The sequence below is a fragment of the Etheostoma spectabile genome, chromosome 2 (genome assembly GCF_008692095.1).
Source record: "Etheostoma spectabile isolate EspeVRDwgs_2016 chromosome 2, UIUC_Espe_1.0, whole genome shotgun sequence".
Classification (NCBI taxonomy): domain Eukaryota; kingdom Metazoa; phylum Chordata; class Actinopteri; order Perciformes; family Percidae; genus Etheostoma; species Etheostoma spectabile.
Window position 1 is genome coordinate 15,336,404 of NC_045734.1, and position 17,346 is coordinate 15,353,749.

The 17,346-nt window shown below is 40.7% G+C and overlaps 1 protein-coding gene across 1 annotated transcript in view; it reads right to left on the bottom strand.

Annotated features, from left to right (window-relative positions):
• Positions 1-573: 573 nt before the first annotated feature.
• Positions 574-17,346, bottom strand: part of adgrl3.1 (adhesion G protein-coupled receptor L3.1) — a 120,323-nt gene continuing 103,550 nt past the window's right edge. Inside the window, 9 exon segments of the mRNA XM_032533584.1 lie at positions 574-3,146; positions 4,362-4,664; positions 5,266-5,283; positions 6,020-6,148; positions 8,377-8,470; positions 9,017-9,145; positions 10,461-10,629; positions 14,537-14,628; positions 15,568-15,634. Coding sequence (XP_032389475.1) covers positions 2,506-3,146; positions 4,362-4,664; positions 5,266-5,283; positions 6,020-6,148; positions 8,377-8,470; positions 9,017-9,145; positions 10,461-10,629; positions 14,537-14,628; positions 15,568-15,634 — 1,642 coding nt within the window. The 3' untranslated portion in view covers positions 574-2,505.

The following is a 17,346-nucleotide window of genomic DNA, read 5'->3' on the forward strand; positions in this document are numbered from 1 at the left end:
GTTGCAGGACCACACCATGGACCTTTTGGCAGAGGTATGCATTGGTGTAAAGACAGCTGGCTCTATTTTGGAACAAACCAGCATTCATTCTGCAAAGGAAATTGTTAGAGGAAGTTTACTTTAATAGTAATAGCTGCCCTCCAACACAAACATACTGTCTATCAGCACAACCTGCTCTCAACCTAACCCTCAAGTGACTTTTGAAGATTAATCACAGATGCTTTTCTCACAGGTGGCCCACATACAGTACATATGGAATATGTACGTAAATGAATGGAGAGTTAGTCTCAATGCGAAGCAGAACTGTAGCATATACACTTGCCAGACAATCAAACTTCTTCCAAAACAAAGTGCTCAATATTATTCTGTAACTGTTCTGTAAACGACACTGAAAAGCTTTTACAGAATTTCATCCAAGATTCAAACAGAAATGTTGGCATACCAACAGTATGTAATTCCCCTAAACAACTAGAAATGAATATTTGAAGTGAAAACAATGCTGGGTTTAACTCTGTGTTTGCATTTCATTTTGATGTAACAACTGATAACACTGAAGAGGCGGAAAACCGCAAGGCTATGTCAGTAATTTATTTGTTGGCAAACAACTTTCACTGTTACAACAAATATTAGTTATGAGATCATTCAACTTGGAACCCATACAAAAAGAATAAATAATTAGCAATAATATTGTAATAATAATCATGATCATAATAATTTAAAAAAGAACTGTAAAACAAACCCAGTGCCATTTATTTACTCCTGCCTAAAGCCAGCGTTTTTTTTCCTCCAAGTTTTTTTTGCTGTCTTCAAACCAATAAACAGATAAATAAATAATTTTTCTCTTGGGGACATGGAGGGGGTTTGTGGAATAAATGTGCAAGCTACACTTTATACACTTTTTTCCTCCTAAATAAGTAAACATTGGATTTCCACATTGGACAGTGCTGCTATGTGCAGGGTTTTCACATCTTCAATACAAATAAATGGTGTAATCATGACATTTCACAGGTAAGACCCACCCTTTTTCCAATAGTGGAAATTCTCTTTTTTTAATTTAGAGAATGACATTTATTTGTCTCATATAGAGAATGTTCTTGTGTTGCTCCAAATATCTGATGTCTTTGTTTGTTTTTCATCAAGAAGGAAACCCTTTTATTCAAGAACAAATCAGATGAGACCCACTTCCAGACTACAATGCAACATTTCCATAGAAACCATTTCTTTCAAAACTTCACTTACCCCTTTAGTTTTAAATCTACACAGTGGTAAAGTATATAGTAACAATTGATTTGCAAAATGTAAGTGACAATGGTGTTGCTATAAAAGGACCAGAATGAAGTGAGCGTAGGGTATATGCGTATTAATTAGGAGTGCTTTACTGTCTCTGTATTCACGAAATAGTGACATGACAGAATGTTCCTGGCTCGATCTGTCTTCCACAGTGACCAGAACATATCATCATGACATTTCAGAACAGTTCCACAGACAAAAGGTTTGCAACTTAAAAATGTAAAAAATAAAAGACTTGGTCATATGCAACATTTGTATCTGTATCTGTATTCTGTACAATACATAGAAACAGTTTGTGATTTCTTTATAATTCTTTGATAACTGAAAACTTTTACAGAAGAAAGGAGAAGAAACGGAACCCTTTTTTTTAAAATTCAGTCTGTTGTCATATGATCTTCCTTCCTTGTTTTCAGTGAAATACACAGTAGCCGCAGTCACTACAACTTGCAGGAATGTTACAGCAGCCCAGACACAACTCCAGTTTAGCAGATACGAACAGGAAGATGGTTCAGAACATCAGCGGGCTATGGTAACAGTTCAGTTGCCCAATAAAATAGTTTTTGGGATGATTGGTAGTGAGGGCATATATCATACATCCTCCACTTGATTGGCAGGTAGTGGGGTGGGCCTTTTTAAGGCCAGTTTATGTTGTGTACACTGGAGTGCAATATCCTGCTCGACCCTTTAGTGAGGTGGAAACATCCTCCCAGTACGTGTCTTTAAGAGTGAGACAGAGAAACAGACATACAGACAAATAGACAGGCAGCTCCTTTAACCATGGCTGGGGGCCACGCCCCTGTTGTGGTAGTAGTGGAGACTGTATGTTATGATCTGCCAGAGGTCCATATTGGGGAACTTGTGGGGCTACGGTCAATCCAAGATTCCATATTAAAGTAACAGGTGAAATTACAGAATCCCTCCCCCTTCCTCTCCTTTCCAGGTTCCAAAGTTCCATCTCTGTTGTATGTTCACAAAAAAATCTCTCATAACAGCCCTTTCAGTCTGCACCATTTATGACAATACATTCAGTCCCTGCTTTCATTTGACCAGCGAATCCGCATCCATATTGTCATGAACCATAGTTATTGTCACACACAGTACATTAATCCAGTGGTGGGCCAGCTCAGTCTGTCAGTCAACAACACAGAATGTTTTCATTGGAAGGTCGGAAGTGTGAGAATGGGCTGGGGAGGGATAGAAGTCTCTTGATTGGCTCTATAGACTGGTAACCAGGTGGGAAGGGTCTACCGGCGGCTCCTCAGGTGACGAGTCAGACTCCTCCTTGCTGCCGGACACCATGTATCCATCACTGCCACCACGGCCCATGTGGTAGTAGCTCTGTAGCTCATGAAGGTGATTCCTGGAGCCCAAGTTTGGCATGCTCTTATAATAGACGTCGTCCAGCTCCGGAGCAGTGGCACTCTTACAGGGCTGCAGCTCTCCAGAGCTGTCTTCCTCTCCGTCTGTAAAACCATTCATCTGCCCATCCGGAAGGTCCGTCAGCACTGGCATGCTGGTGTACAGTGAGTCTCTGTGGTTGGGTGAATGAGTGTGCTCGTCAGTGTGCTCGTTGGTCAGTAGGGGGAAGAAGCTCTCGCTGGTCTCTTGGGGAATGCGCCGTGGCCGGGAGAAGCTGTGAGGTGGTGGCGGAGGTGGGGGGTGGCTGTCTGGTGGAGGAGGCCGTGGTGGCAGGAGCGGAGCATTAGACTCCTCTCTGATAATCTCTAAACCCAGGTTCTCCTCGTGGGGGAAGGCTGCAGGGTTGTCCAGTATCATGGGACCATTGTCCTCTTTACTGCTCCCCACACACCCACCAACTCCACTGCTACTGCTGCTGCTGCCACCTGCCATACTCCCTGAAAGACCCGGGCAGAAACAACAGTTATATAACCATAACTAGCATATTTCTGGTCATATCAACAAGGAACAGTGTTATTGCTAGTATTGTGATGATTTCAGCCCTTCAAAGTGGATGTTGCAGTGTTAACTAGTAAATAAAGTAATTAGACTTATTTTTTATTTTTTTTAAAGTGGCAATAATCAATATGTTCACAAGATCTTCCCCTCAGCTTTACGGAGGGTTTTGTCATTTTTTATGTCATTGTCCGGCCCTCAAATTAACTGTTTTGGTTGATGCTACCGGTCTTATAAGCATTATTGTGGTAGCAGCAGGCAGCTATTTTAAGCAAAAAAAGCTCAACAAAACCACTGCATGTTTCCTGCCGAGAACCAAACAGTGGTCTAGCTTAAAGCCGCCTACACATCCTCTGTGATAAAACCGCGAGGTAGGATGCTGGCACAGAGGGAAAGCGCAGCTCAGGTAAACATCATTTTAGAATTGCATTTGCCAGGTGGCCAGAAACACAACTCCAAACAAAATATGATGTTACTCTGCTGGCTTCTAACTATGCGACTGTACGCTAAGAAGTTTAAAGGTGACATGTCAGTGTTGCGTTCACAGGTTGTTTCAGCTGCCCCCAAGTGGCCAAAAAAACCCAAAACAATTATTGCAGGTTTAATGACAACAACACTGTCGGCGCGTCCACATGATACAAGCCTTCCTTGCCCCCACCCCTCCTCCACGCAGTTACCTGTAGCCAAAGACAACATGGAGGATTAAAAAAACATGGACTCTTCAGAAAAGGTAATTATCTTTACTCACCGGACGACACCATGTTCTGAACATAGCCATACTGAGAAATTCAGAGAGAGTTTTGGGGAGCTGATAGTCTTAATTAGCTTTGTAACTCATTTGGCAGTGGCAAGAATGTAACGGAAGTTCATTAATATCAAAAAGTTACGCACTAAAGCTTTAACAGAATAATTTGTAGTATTTGTATGTGATATATGACATATAAATGTATATATGTACAGTATATATATATATTATCTCAATAGTATAAACGTTGCGAGCAAAATTCATACAAAGAACCAATAAAACACAGAAAAAGCGGAAAAGTTTGAGGTACAAAAGGGTATAGTTATGCACTTTACAAGTAGTGTCCCTGTTTTAAATAAAGCAAATATGTGTGACTCTCTAAACCAGAAATAGCTGACATCAAACCATTCACCTCCATTGGCCATGCTGCTGTTGACCAGCTTGTTCATCAGATTGTGATTGCGCTCGGTGGTGGCTCTCTCATGGTTGTTTAGGTAGGATGGGATGTAATTGGAGGTCAGCTCCTTAAGGATCTTCTTCTCCAGGGTGGTCTCCTTATGGTTGCTGTGTGTGCCGTAGCCGCCACTACGGTCTAGAATCTGGACACAGTCACTCAAGTACTCGCTGCTGGCCATGCTGTAGTTGTTGCCATGGTTACCATTAAGAGGGAGCGTATCCATAACACTGGAGTCTCTTGCGTTGTTCAGGATGCCCTCTGAGGAACAAATAATTTAAAAAAAATCTCATAAGTGTTAGGATTCTTAAATAAACTAAGTTCTCAGAAGAGAGATTGTAATCATTGTTTGATATCATAGTGTGTGCTGTGAATTAAGGATTACAAACTAGCATTGATAATATTATTGGAAGAAAAAAAATGCTTCAAGCGTCCATAATTCATTTAAGAGAAACCTCAAAGGTACTTTCTTTTTTCAATTACTGCCAGCACTACAAAAAATAATTTCACTCAATGCACACACAAAGAATTACAGACAATTACAAACCAATTGCACCTCAAATATAACGTAAATGTAAATTTGTCAAAAAATATTTCAATTCAATGACTTCAATGGTAATGCTTGTTTTTAAGTGTGGTTTTATTACTCTACGGAAATAGCATTTTCTATTAAGAAATATTAAAATGTGTTACAAACCAAATAAGACAACCTTATCACATGGACTGACTGATTTGGACAAAAAAGGTTTTAGCCAAACAAAACTTTGATGTAGATTGGACTGAAAATGTTCAAAGTGCTTTGGAAGCAAGCAAAGAGAGAAAAAAGCTGATGGAAGTAGTTGAGTAATAATTTAGCCCATACTTGTGTCTCGATATGGTGCTAATGGACCGCATGAGGGAGAAGAGAGAAAACAGACAGAAGTGAGTTCATATATCGAGAAAAACAATTTTCAACAGCTACAAAATCAACACTTGCACAGTAATCGAAGGCATGATGAAAAATGTCTAACAAAGAAACCCTGTCTGATACTCAATATCAAAGTTTTTCAGGGCCTTATTGTTAACTGGCTGCTACAGCATGGCTCATTATTTATTCAACACCTATATAACATAAAAAACACACCTTACATTTAAAACATAATGCATATACAGCACACATGCAGTAAGACCAGCAATACAAGTCCCAAATGAAACATACAAAATGACATTTAAAATAAAGCACATACTGTTTAAAATAGAACATTAACACGAAATAGTACAGACATTTCATGGCTCCCAAGTAGCTTATGAAAGAATCGGCAACCAGAAACATATATTGTGCATCTATAGCATACAATAAATCCGCATGCAAACTTGTTATGCTGTTTTGATAAATCATCACCAGAATTTCATCTCCACATTTATGTGCTGTGAGAACTGCCCAATGGGTGTCCTTTGTGAAAGATTGCAGTGTGATTGATCGCCTCGCTTGGGAGCCATAATAAGGATAGATCAGATATGCAGCCAAAAGTGAATCACAGTAGCAAACTGTTTAAAATGAAATAATCATGCAAAAATAAAAACAGCTTTAAGCTAACGTTCCAAATGTTGTATATTTAGAGGAACATCAGGCACACCTTGGGTGTTATACATGCCCACGGCTGGGTTGTTATAGACTGCCGAGTCCCCCAGGAGAGTGTTATAAGGATTGTTAGTACCATGGGGACGAAGGAGAGCATTAGTTATAAGATGATTAGCCATGGCTCCTGGTACAGGCAGATAGAGAAAGAGAGAGGAAGAGCAACAGCCAAGTCGAGAGAGGAAGAGAGAGAAGCACTCAAGAAAATAAAGGTAGAGCAGAGAGAGAGAGAGAAAGAGAGAGAGAGAGAGAGAGGGAGGAGAGAGCATGTAGACGTTGTAGAGTGGAGGTAAGCGAGAAGAAAAGAGGAAGGGACAGTGAGATGGAAAGTGAGTGTGTGGAAGAAGGAGGGAGAGAAGAGGACAAGTAAATCAAACAAGCAAACATAGTTTGAGGTGAAAGCCAAGAAAAAGCTTGACAAGTCATTCTTGCAGCCACTGCATACAGGCCAAGGGAGGGAAAGAGAGAGAGAGAGAGTGAGTGAGAGACAGAGACAGAGACAGAGAGAGAGAGAGAGAGAGACAGAGAGAGAGAGAAAGAGAGAGCAAAAGAAAGAAAGTAGCATGGCTTGGAGAAGATTGTACTGCAGTTCAATGTATTTGAGCAGAGCAGCATGACTACAGGCTAGTTAATGGACAAAGGAGCCCAAAAAAATGTTCTCAGTGCATTTCCTTCCCTAGGTGGGAGACAGATCATGTACACATAAAGACACAGGCAAAAAACAGAAGACAAAGGACCACAACAGTTCCTATAGATTAATCCACACATTTTGTATTCCCCACTGTTGTAGGATATCACAGTTTAGTTCATATTAGTAAAACTTCATTACTGTTTCAGATCCGAGTATCGGCCTGAACTTGGCTGACGTAATTGAGCTACAGGTAGAATAAATTACAAAGAATGGAACAAGTGGAATGTGCCATTCAGTGGAATGTGTCTATATAGAACTACTTCAATATAGACATATAAATATATATATATATATATATGTATATGTATTTTAGGGGACAGTACACATTAATCGATACTGACATATAAATATCAAGGTAAATGCGTCACATGACCAAATGACTAATTTGCACCCAAAGTCCCAACACAACTAAAAAGAGACAATATACTTCTACATTGAATAATGTCTTCAAACCAAACTTCACAGTTCAAATGCACAGATTCCTTCTCCATTTTACTCCGTCCTTATTTCAACAAGTCAATCTCCTATCAGAATATCCAGTTTACTCCATCCCATCCTTATTCACTAAGCCGGAGTACATAGTCATTTGAAATCTACTGGCTAAGTAGCTCTCTGCACCATACTTTAAAGTGTGAGGGAAGGAGGAGGGCGGGGGTGTCTTAAGCCCTGCATCGCTAAGTGTGTGATAATTCAGGCGCTGACACACACCGTGTCTGCTTTAGCATCAATCTGTCATGCTAACAGCTTATTAGTGGCCTGAAGGAAGTGAGGGCCACACCTCGACTTAGAGACTAACAAATGGCAGAGTATGTGTGTGTGCGTTCCAGTGTGTGTGTGTGTGTGTGTGTGTGTGTGTGTCAAAATGTCCAGCCATTTGGGTGTCTATGTCCTCATTACCCTAGTCCACAGACAGCTCTACTAATGGAATCCATTCTTACAGTGACTTTCTCTTGAGGGACAGCAATAAACAGCTCTGAATACAGTGGAAATACAGTGAACTAATACACATTGAAAGGCTTGGTGTAACTAGAGTAGCTCTTATATAATGAGATGAACAGGCATTACACTCTACTTCAACGTACATTTTTAAGTACCGTGGTGAAAACAGACTCACAGTTCATTTTAGAATCAGTGACTTCAACTGAAGAGACACACTACTACATTAACTAACAGCTAACAATAAAGCATTAATCTAATGCAGCTCTGCATAACTTAAAGTATAATAATAAAAGGGCCACTGGTGTTTAGCTCAGGACTTGCACACATACTTTAACTTAAAGGATGTATCAGCCACAAATGCTTCAAAAGATGACAATCCTTAGAAAAAAATAGTATAGAAGCCCTCTGTAGCAGAGTCAACTCTGCACTCTGTAGAATTATAATGGGACCACAAAATGGTTGATGTTTCAGTTTTGACAAGAGTCTCGTCCTAACTCTCCCTCCTGTAAAGTCTTCCTTTGAAGCCGCAAGAAAAAAAGTAGTAAGTGATATTTACACTCTATGCTGCTAATATTTCTCTCTAGAAGAACACAGTACCATTATCAGGAGTTTGGACTCCTACCACTTTACTAAATGACAGTCTATGCTGCCTGAGCATCCCACTATTAATAAAGTAGATATGGTGACAGTGATGAGGATGAAAATGGTAGGTATCCCGTGGTTACCTCTGTTGAGTGTGGCGGAGCTGTTGATGTCTCCAGTGATGAAGGAAGACTCCTGTTTTCTCACAGTGTCATTCCACATCCGCCTGATACGACTCTATACACAAGAGAAAAGAAGCAAGAGAGAGAGGGAGGGAGAGAAAAAGAGAGGGAAGAGGAGGAAAAGAAGGTATGGACAAAGACACAGAGGAGGGGCCATAATGAAAGGAAGAAAGAATAAAAGGATTGAGCGGGAGCAAGTCAGGGGACGGGAGGAAATTACGACAAAAGAAGAAAGGAAATATGGTAAGAAACATAATATACAAAGGTATGATGTGCAAAATTAGGACAAATTAGTGCAGGAGAGGCAGTAAAGGGTAAAAGCAAAGCAACGACCAGCAAGGAAGAAACAGGTGGGGGAAAACAATCACTTGTCAATGCCATTTATACTCCATCTACCTGTATGTCAGCATCAATACGTGAAGGTCTAAGTTAGGGTTTGGGCTATCTCACTTTTTTGCACACTTTTCTTTTTTGTTTTTGTTCGAATTTGCCTACAATAAAAAAGCGAACAGCAATAACCCAAAACCCTCATGGCGTGCTCTGGTCTCACCTGAGAGTCTGCTGTGCTGTAGCGTCCAGGTGTGCAGGCAGGTAAGCTCACCTGTGAGCCTGTGGAGTAGCGGCCCGGCGTCCGTGAGGTGGTGGTCTTACTGGAGGAGGAGATAGACGTCTCCACGCTTTTGCCGCTGCAGCAGTGAGTACGCAGACATTTCCCATACTCTTTACGCACCTAGGCAGGGGAGATATGGAGGGGAGAGAGTTACACACATGTAATATATACAAGTAAAAAGCACACATGAGGGAAGAGGACATGATTGATGTTCCACTTTTAACTTGCACATATTGAAGCACATCTGAAAGACGACAAAACAGGAAAGAAACAGACTGGGAGGGCTTAACTTAATATAGTGTCTCTGTTAACTTCTTGTCCTCAAATTCCTTGTGCAAACACTAACTCCATCCAAATTTGGACATTAACAGATTAAATTCATAGACTTTCCACCCATAAAAATCCACAACAAATGTTATTACTGCCACATATCCATCTGAAATGGACATATTCCTCAGGGGGACATATGATGGACTTGTACACACAGAACATATGCATTCTAATCAAGTTAGAACAAATAGGACTTTAATTGCTTTTTAACAAGCTGGTTGGACTGACAGACATGTATTGCTGCATGCTCTGTTTGAACAGCTGTGTGGTGAGTAGCTCCATGCAACTTGGGAGAAACCATGTTGGGTTGCAGCCAAATAAAACCTCAGCACTGTTCTGAGGACATCTCTCAGGATACCTGATCCCATGGCCTGACACATGCTTAAGTATATTGCACACGCACACATACACACACACACTACACTTGTTTACTGGCCGTACACTTAAAACTAAAAACTCTCTGCGGGACTGCAGACAGACGAGAGTACTAAGCTTTTGATGAATTTTCTTTCCATATCCTACTCCTCTTCTGGACTCCCAGGCACTACGAGTGTGTGGGAGACTCTGTAAAAATATCCCAGGATCTGTAAGCTCTTTCTGGAAGCCACATATTATTCATATATAATTAAAAAACCAAACACAAAATATATATAAAATAATTCATCTTTGTCAATGTGAGTGAGGTTGTTGTATTAAATCATCAGAGGAGTGTATCTGTTACCACTGCCACTTAGACAACAAAACAGACATATATTTCCTCTGCGTGTGTCCAGAATGTACAACAAATAAGAGCTAAATATTATCAAAGTTTTGAACAAGCTATTTCAGGCTTGATGACACTGCCTGATGATGAAAAACGTTCTTTTCGGTTGGGGTAAGACAGAAACACTGTTTGTTACCTGCTACCACAAGGCAAGACAGAGTGAAAGAGAGAGCGAGAGGTAGTCAGTGTGAAAAAGTGAGAGAATTGAACAGCCAGGGGGGTTACTAAATGACCAATCAAACTCGGTGACAGCTCTGCAGGTATTTTTGGTGTCCCTGCTGATCAATGCTAGCATGTGTGTGTCTATTTCTGTACAGCCTTGTCTCTGTTTGTCTCCCTCACCTTCTTCTGCAGTATGCAGTGAAAGATGAATATGAACATGCCCTGCAGAGAGTTGAAGATGGTGAAAAGGTAGGCCATGATGACGGTGCTCTCGTTGATGTACATCAGCCCAAAAGCCCAGGTCAGGCCCAGCAGACACAGCAGGGCTATGGCCCCGATCACCCACGACCTAGAAGAAGAGGGGAAATAATTGAGAAGAAAAATGCTTAATATCCCTCTCAGTTAAAGAGTAATTCAATGTCCTACATTCTTGACAACATCACCATTTCCTACGCCACATCATGTGTAAAGTATATATATTGCTGGATTAATTGTAAGTGGAATGACGTGAGAGGCATTTTTTCCTGGATCAGAAAAGCTATTCAACCATATTTAATGCATGTGGGATCATGAGGCTGGAGAAAGGGGTCAGAGAGGGTTCAATCACCGTCCCTACACTGTGGGAGTGGGATGGAAAAAACAGTGGGAGGTTTTGCCAAAAAGAATTACATTTCTTACAAAAATGGTGAGAGAATAGAGAGAAAGTGGACTTGCTCATTTAGATACCATCTCAAGAGAGGGAGGGGCATTTATAAGCTAGCTGATGTCAGCAACGAGTACAGAGAAGGTCATGCATACAGGACTTTTTCCAAGTATAATCCAAACTCCATCGCTCAAAGTACATTGCAGAGGGTAAAAGACATTTTCACAGGCAGAAGCGGGTACTGAAGTCTGTTAGAGCAATTGTGACTATAACACTTTAATGGAATGAATTTTAATAAAAGTTCCTAAGGCTGTGAACCTCCATTTCATGTAAAGCCTATGCAAAAGTGAGTCATAAGGGCCAAATGTCAGAGGAATGTGGTCACGTCAAGGCATGTGTATGCATTGCCCTTGTCTGAGAGTGTGCACGTTTTTGTGCGTGTGGCCATGTGAGTGGCTCCACTGGGCAGCAAGTAGAGGGACATTGCAGCCATTATAAATGACATTTGCTACTAAAGGTCACAGTTTCTGGTCTGCCACAGCCGAGATGATGGCTGTTAATTTGATTGGCTGACTGGACAGTGATCACCTCTCATGCGAGGGATGGAGTCAAAGAAAGGGTGTACGGAAACAAAGAGCGGGGTGGGAGGGGGAGAGAGAAGGCGACAGAGGTTGAGATATTAGAAGAGTTAGGAGGAAGGAAGAGAGAAAGAGGAGGAGAGTAAGTGAGTGAGACTGAGGTGATTGATTCGATGTTGCCCTCTGTGGCACCATTCAGGCGAGACAGAACCTCCAATAAAGCTCGTCTGACGACCCTCTTCAATAAAGGGTACACTCATCCCTCACTTTCCCATCCCTTCATTCCACCTCTTTCTCCAGTGCTCCCTTGAGTCATGGTTTCTCTTTCAGCTCTGTTTCCCCTCATCCACATCTCACCATTATAATATTTCAACAGCACATTAGGTCTATAGGTCATTGGGTTTCACAAATCACACATCAACACGTTATCCATTTCACAAGGCAGTTAAACAGTTAATTTAGGTATATGCATAGACTCTAGGGAGGTAAGACAGACAAAGAGGACAACAAGCAAACCAATCAAAATGTCTCCAAGAAGATGAAAAGCATCCTGATTGGAGAATGGCCTTACCGGAGCCAATCCACAACAAAGACAACTTATGATGGCTTGGAGTTAAAGAGACAAAGAAAACAAAAAGAAGAAAAAATAAGACAAAAAGGGCATGATGATGATTAACAAGTAAATGAACCACATAAAGACATGACTAATGAAGTGTAAAACATTAAAACGTATTGAGCCTTTAGAGTGTTCAAAAAGACAAAGGAAAGTCATTAAAAAGAAGGGGGGAAAAGGATCCAAAAGCGTCATTCTATGATTTTCATCTTTCATTAGGCTTTTCGATTACATTCCCCCCAACTGCATAGAATCAAAAATCAGCTGATTTTGTCTTTAATTCTGAAATGCTTCCCACTTGGAAATCCTACTGAAAACTGCGGTCATGAAAGATACATTGGCAATAATGTTTAGATGATAAATCAAATGAGTAAGCCATCTTGTGATTTATATTATGGATTCTGAGCTGTGCCTCAGTGAGGCGTTGAGCTCCAAGCCATGAGCGTATTGTTTGAATTAGACTAAAGTCTTTTGTCTTGAGCTGCACTGGAACAAGAAATAACACAATCCTGATTAGTTAGCTTAGTAGAGACAGAGTTTCAGTGTTCATTGGAAATGAAGTCATATTTCAGTGACGTTCTCTGAGGGTGAGATGAGTAATAACATGACTGGGAATGACAATATTATGGATTCAATGAGGAGTGTCTTAAGAATATTATTAAGAAAGAAAGTGTGCTTCATTATGCTGCTAAAATACCAAAAAGGCTGAATAAGATTAGATTTAAGGTACTGACAAACCAAGGAGATTGTCGGCCGTTGGTTCAAGTTGGGCCGGCGGTGAGCGGCTGTCACCCTAGTTTTGTGTCATCGTCTCGCAACTTGTTTCCTTTTAAATTCAAGGCAAGAGGGCACAAACAGAAGGCACTTTTGATATATTTTATCTCATCTGATCAATCCATACAGTGTAGGGCTTTCTCTCACGGAGGTGCGGAACGTACTTGTTAGTTGGCCGTCAACTGTGGTCTTTGTGTGTGATCACAAGTGCAACTTTTTTGTCCAAGACACTTTGTCGGAACAAGTTCTTTGCCATCTGCCTAGTGTGTCAGCACCTTTAAATACACCTGGATGCTACTTCTAAGTCTGTAAGGTAAATATGAAGTTGGAGCTAGTAGCCTTTTAGCTTAGCTTAGCATTAAGACAGAAAACAGCTAGCCTGGCTGATTTTTTATCAAATTTTCTAAATCTAAAGCTTACTAACTAGTGCTGTCAAACGATTAAAATTTTTAATCACAATTAATCGCATTAATGGCATAGTTCACTCACAATTAATCACACATTTTTATCTATTCTAAATGTCCCTTGATTTATTTTTGTCCCATTATTTTTTTTCTAATTTTAATGCTCTTATCAACATGGAAAAGTGAATTTTTTTTTAAAATTTTAAACACCATTGGCATATAATTTACTGTAGTGTTCAATTTCACACACAACATTCTCACTTGGAGCAGTCATTCACACTTAGCAAATAATCTCTTACACAATGCAACACTGTCCATCAATAACAGGGTGAAAATAATACTTTGACGAGGGAGCGGAGAATTCCCATGAGCTTTGTGCTTGGCCATCAAGTGGTATTTCAGACTGGACGTGCTGCGATGATAGCTCAGTTCACAGCGACAAAACACACAGATCACTTTGGACTTGTCAATGGAACCTTTTGGCAACTTTTAAAAGGTAATCGTTCCATTCAGAATCTCATTGGCATGCATTTCGGCGTTTCAAGCTCGCCATCCCCTCACAACATAACGTTACTACTCTTTGGCTGGCTCACAAGCCCAAACAAGTGTGTGCGGCGTAATCTTGCGATAAAAAACTTGATGCCGTTAAAATGGGTTTGCATTAACGCAGTCAATAATGCACTTTAAGTCACAGCACTATAATTAACACATCGTATCGTGTTTGTTTGATCCTTACAAAAACCAGTGTTTTTAACAATAATTGTTTTTAACAATAATAGTGTTAAAACAATCATTTGTTGCTTTACAGGAGGTTGTGGGAAGGACTATTCCTCTCCGGGCTAAGTAATTTTCTGTAATTATTTTAAGGCATATAATGCCCAGTTTTTTGTACAGATAAAACAAACAAGATATAACTTGTTCATTAGTGAGCTTTAAAGGTTGTGGTAAGATAAATAGGATAAGTTTGTTACCTTCTGAAAGTTTGGCTAGCTGTTTCCCTCTAACTGGCTGCCAGCTCCAGCCACATATTGAGCAGACAGATTATTGCCACCAATCTTCTGATTTAAATCTCGACAGGAAAGCAAATAAGGGTATTTCCCAAAATAGTGAATTATTCCTTTAGCTTAATCCACACACACAAACACACACACACACACACACACACACACACACGCTAATTACACCCACTTGTGAAACTAGGCGTGCTGGAGTGATGGCAGGACTTTATGCATACATGTACTTACTTGATGTTGTCCAGACACCCAGAGTCTGGTTTGAGAATGGCCGTATGATGGAACATCTTATAAAGAGCAATTCCGAGGAAGATTACATTCAGCTGAAACACACACAAGCATACAATGTAATATTCAATGGCAACAATCCTAATTAAAGACAGTGTCACCACAACAATTCACTCACACACAGTGCATATCATTTTATTTTCCCTTCCAGCAGTAATTGGCTTGGGGGCACAGTATCAGCCCCAATCAACAGCCCTTTATGTGCTCAAAATACAGCAGCTTGAGCATCAGGGAAAATACAGCCATCATTACATCCACTGAGGATCATTGTTACAATAGAATTCCAATTCTCACAAATTCTGTCTATTCTATTGGCCTACTAATGCATAGACAGGGTGGTTTAATAATGACTGTCTGGGCTGTTGTGCCCAGTCTCCAAGGCTGTATATGCTACAGATGGTTGGAGAGACATAACAGAGCAGGCTCACCTGTCCGGCTCCCCTTTACAGCCCTAGTTACAGTAGATCAGTGATAGCCAGCTTGACCTTTCTACAATGAATACAGAGCTCAGTGTACATGCTGACTGTCACCTAATTAGGAACATGTCCCAATGCTTTCATTCTCTCTTTCTCAAACTTTTTTGCTTTTTTACTCTGTGTCTCTTTGCAGTGCAATGGGCTGCACTGTAATAAAGAAACTGGGCCGGAAGGAAGTACAGTGCCTGGATTATCAAATAAGTGCTTAAGAGCAACATAACTTTGTAGAGTTCTTATCATAATCTGCAATTTGTCCTTCTGAAAATTTCTAGCTTGTTGGAATATGTGCCCACTTGAGAGGTAATCCATGAGTGGGAATTATTAAATGGAAATATAAAGTTCTTTTCGCTTACACTGCCGTAGAGCTCTGGCAAGCCTTGTGGGAAGATTAACGAACACCTTAATGTAACCATGTCATTCCTGCACGAACAGGAAGTCTATTTTACACATGTGGTGCTATGTCATGTGTGTGTGAGCATGCATGTAAGTGTATCTCACCATAATAATTAGCGTAGCAGGGCCTATAAAGCTCCAGATAAAGTATGTGTCCAATCGCAGCCAGCACCTAGAGAGACAAAGAGGGGAAGAGAGAGGGGAAGTGAGCAAGAGGGAGAGACAGTAAGAAAGAGACATCATGCATGAGAAACAGAGGTGAGAAGAACAGGAGATGAAAGACGGGATTAAAAACATACTCCAGTTGCAGTGGTAGCAAGGATTTACCATCAGAGGACAAACACACACACACACACAAACACAAAGTAGTACATTACGTGACATAGAGTATATCAACTGCATCACCATAGAGATAGGACAAAAGGAATTGTGGGGGATGAAAAGTGAAAGAGATGAAAAACTGTGAGAAAAGGGTTGCAGGATTAAAGGAAACAGACTATACGCACACCTCAAACATACATCACACACAGAAGGGGAGGCAGCGAGGGATGGCACCTGTGATAAATCCACCTTTAAGTCCCCCTTTGGGGCACAGATAAATGACACGGCCAGATCTTGTGGTCGCAAAAATATGACATGACTGTGTTCATTTGAATACTGAGTCATGGATGCAGCCCCCATATCAAGCTATTTATGGAGTCTGAAAATGGCTGTGGTGAAGTTAAAGGACACACACACACACACACACACACACACACACACACGCACACACACATTTTATTTCTAACCACAAGGTTAGCATTGGTAATAAAATATATACTACTCTATGCAAAAAATATTTTACCCCAAATTTATCAATTTGCAGCAAGCAGGAGGAAAAAAAGACGTCCCTGAGTGCCCTCCACTAAGGTCAGACCCAACGGGTTGCAGGAAAATGTGCAGAGAAAAACTGCTGGAGCAAAATGGCTGACTGATTCATGACCAGCTGGTTTTGAATTATTAATCTTTCAATTTCCACCACATTAGAGAGCCCTCTATTATGGGTCCCTGACTGTGTCACTGTATCCTCCATTAGGGCTCCTTTGCTAAGTCATTGCCACCTTCATTATGGAAGGTGAATAAGACGCAGTGCCACTGGCTAATATGTGGGAGAATGGGGTACGTTCTTTGGCAAGGTGACACAGCAGGGATGGCAGATGATATTTCCAAAGGTTTTGTCTCAATGTGTTGTGTCAAACATGATAAGCAGCACCATTTTCAAGGCTGGACTGATGAATGAGTCCTTCAACTTCCTTTACTGCTTATGATTAAATGTTCTTTGCAATTAAAGCAGCTGTGTTGCCTTTACAAATCCATGAGGCATGAGGACATGCGCAGGAGCATTAATTGCTTGGGTTAAATATTATTTTAATCTAGAAGAAAATATTTTTGGGTGACATAATTTTTTTAAACTCTCACTGGTTTCAATGCCATTTGTGTGATTGGCTCTTTATTTTTACAAAATATTGCGTAATTCAGCATTTTTACGTTAAACCAGATAGCAAGGCAAGTCTCCTAGTCTGTTAGCTAATGGTATGCAGTCTGATTATTCACCCAGAGCTTGGCATTCAGACTCTCATGTTTTAATGATCATCCCACAATGAAATATTGATCGTAGTAGCATACGGGTTGGTGTGGCTTGACGGTTAAACAACGTTAAATTCAACTCTTTTACCTGTCTTCAAACCTCTACGATTCAATGTGTAGCTAGTGGAAAGCTGCTCTTAACTACAAAAGGCCCCAAGAGCAGCAGAGAGCCTGAGCATTTGAGCATGTGAATCATTCATCAGTCTTATAGTGTCCTGTCATTTTTCTCTTTTTATATGGAGCTGGGGGGGGGGGGGG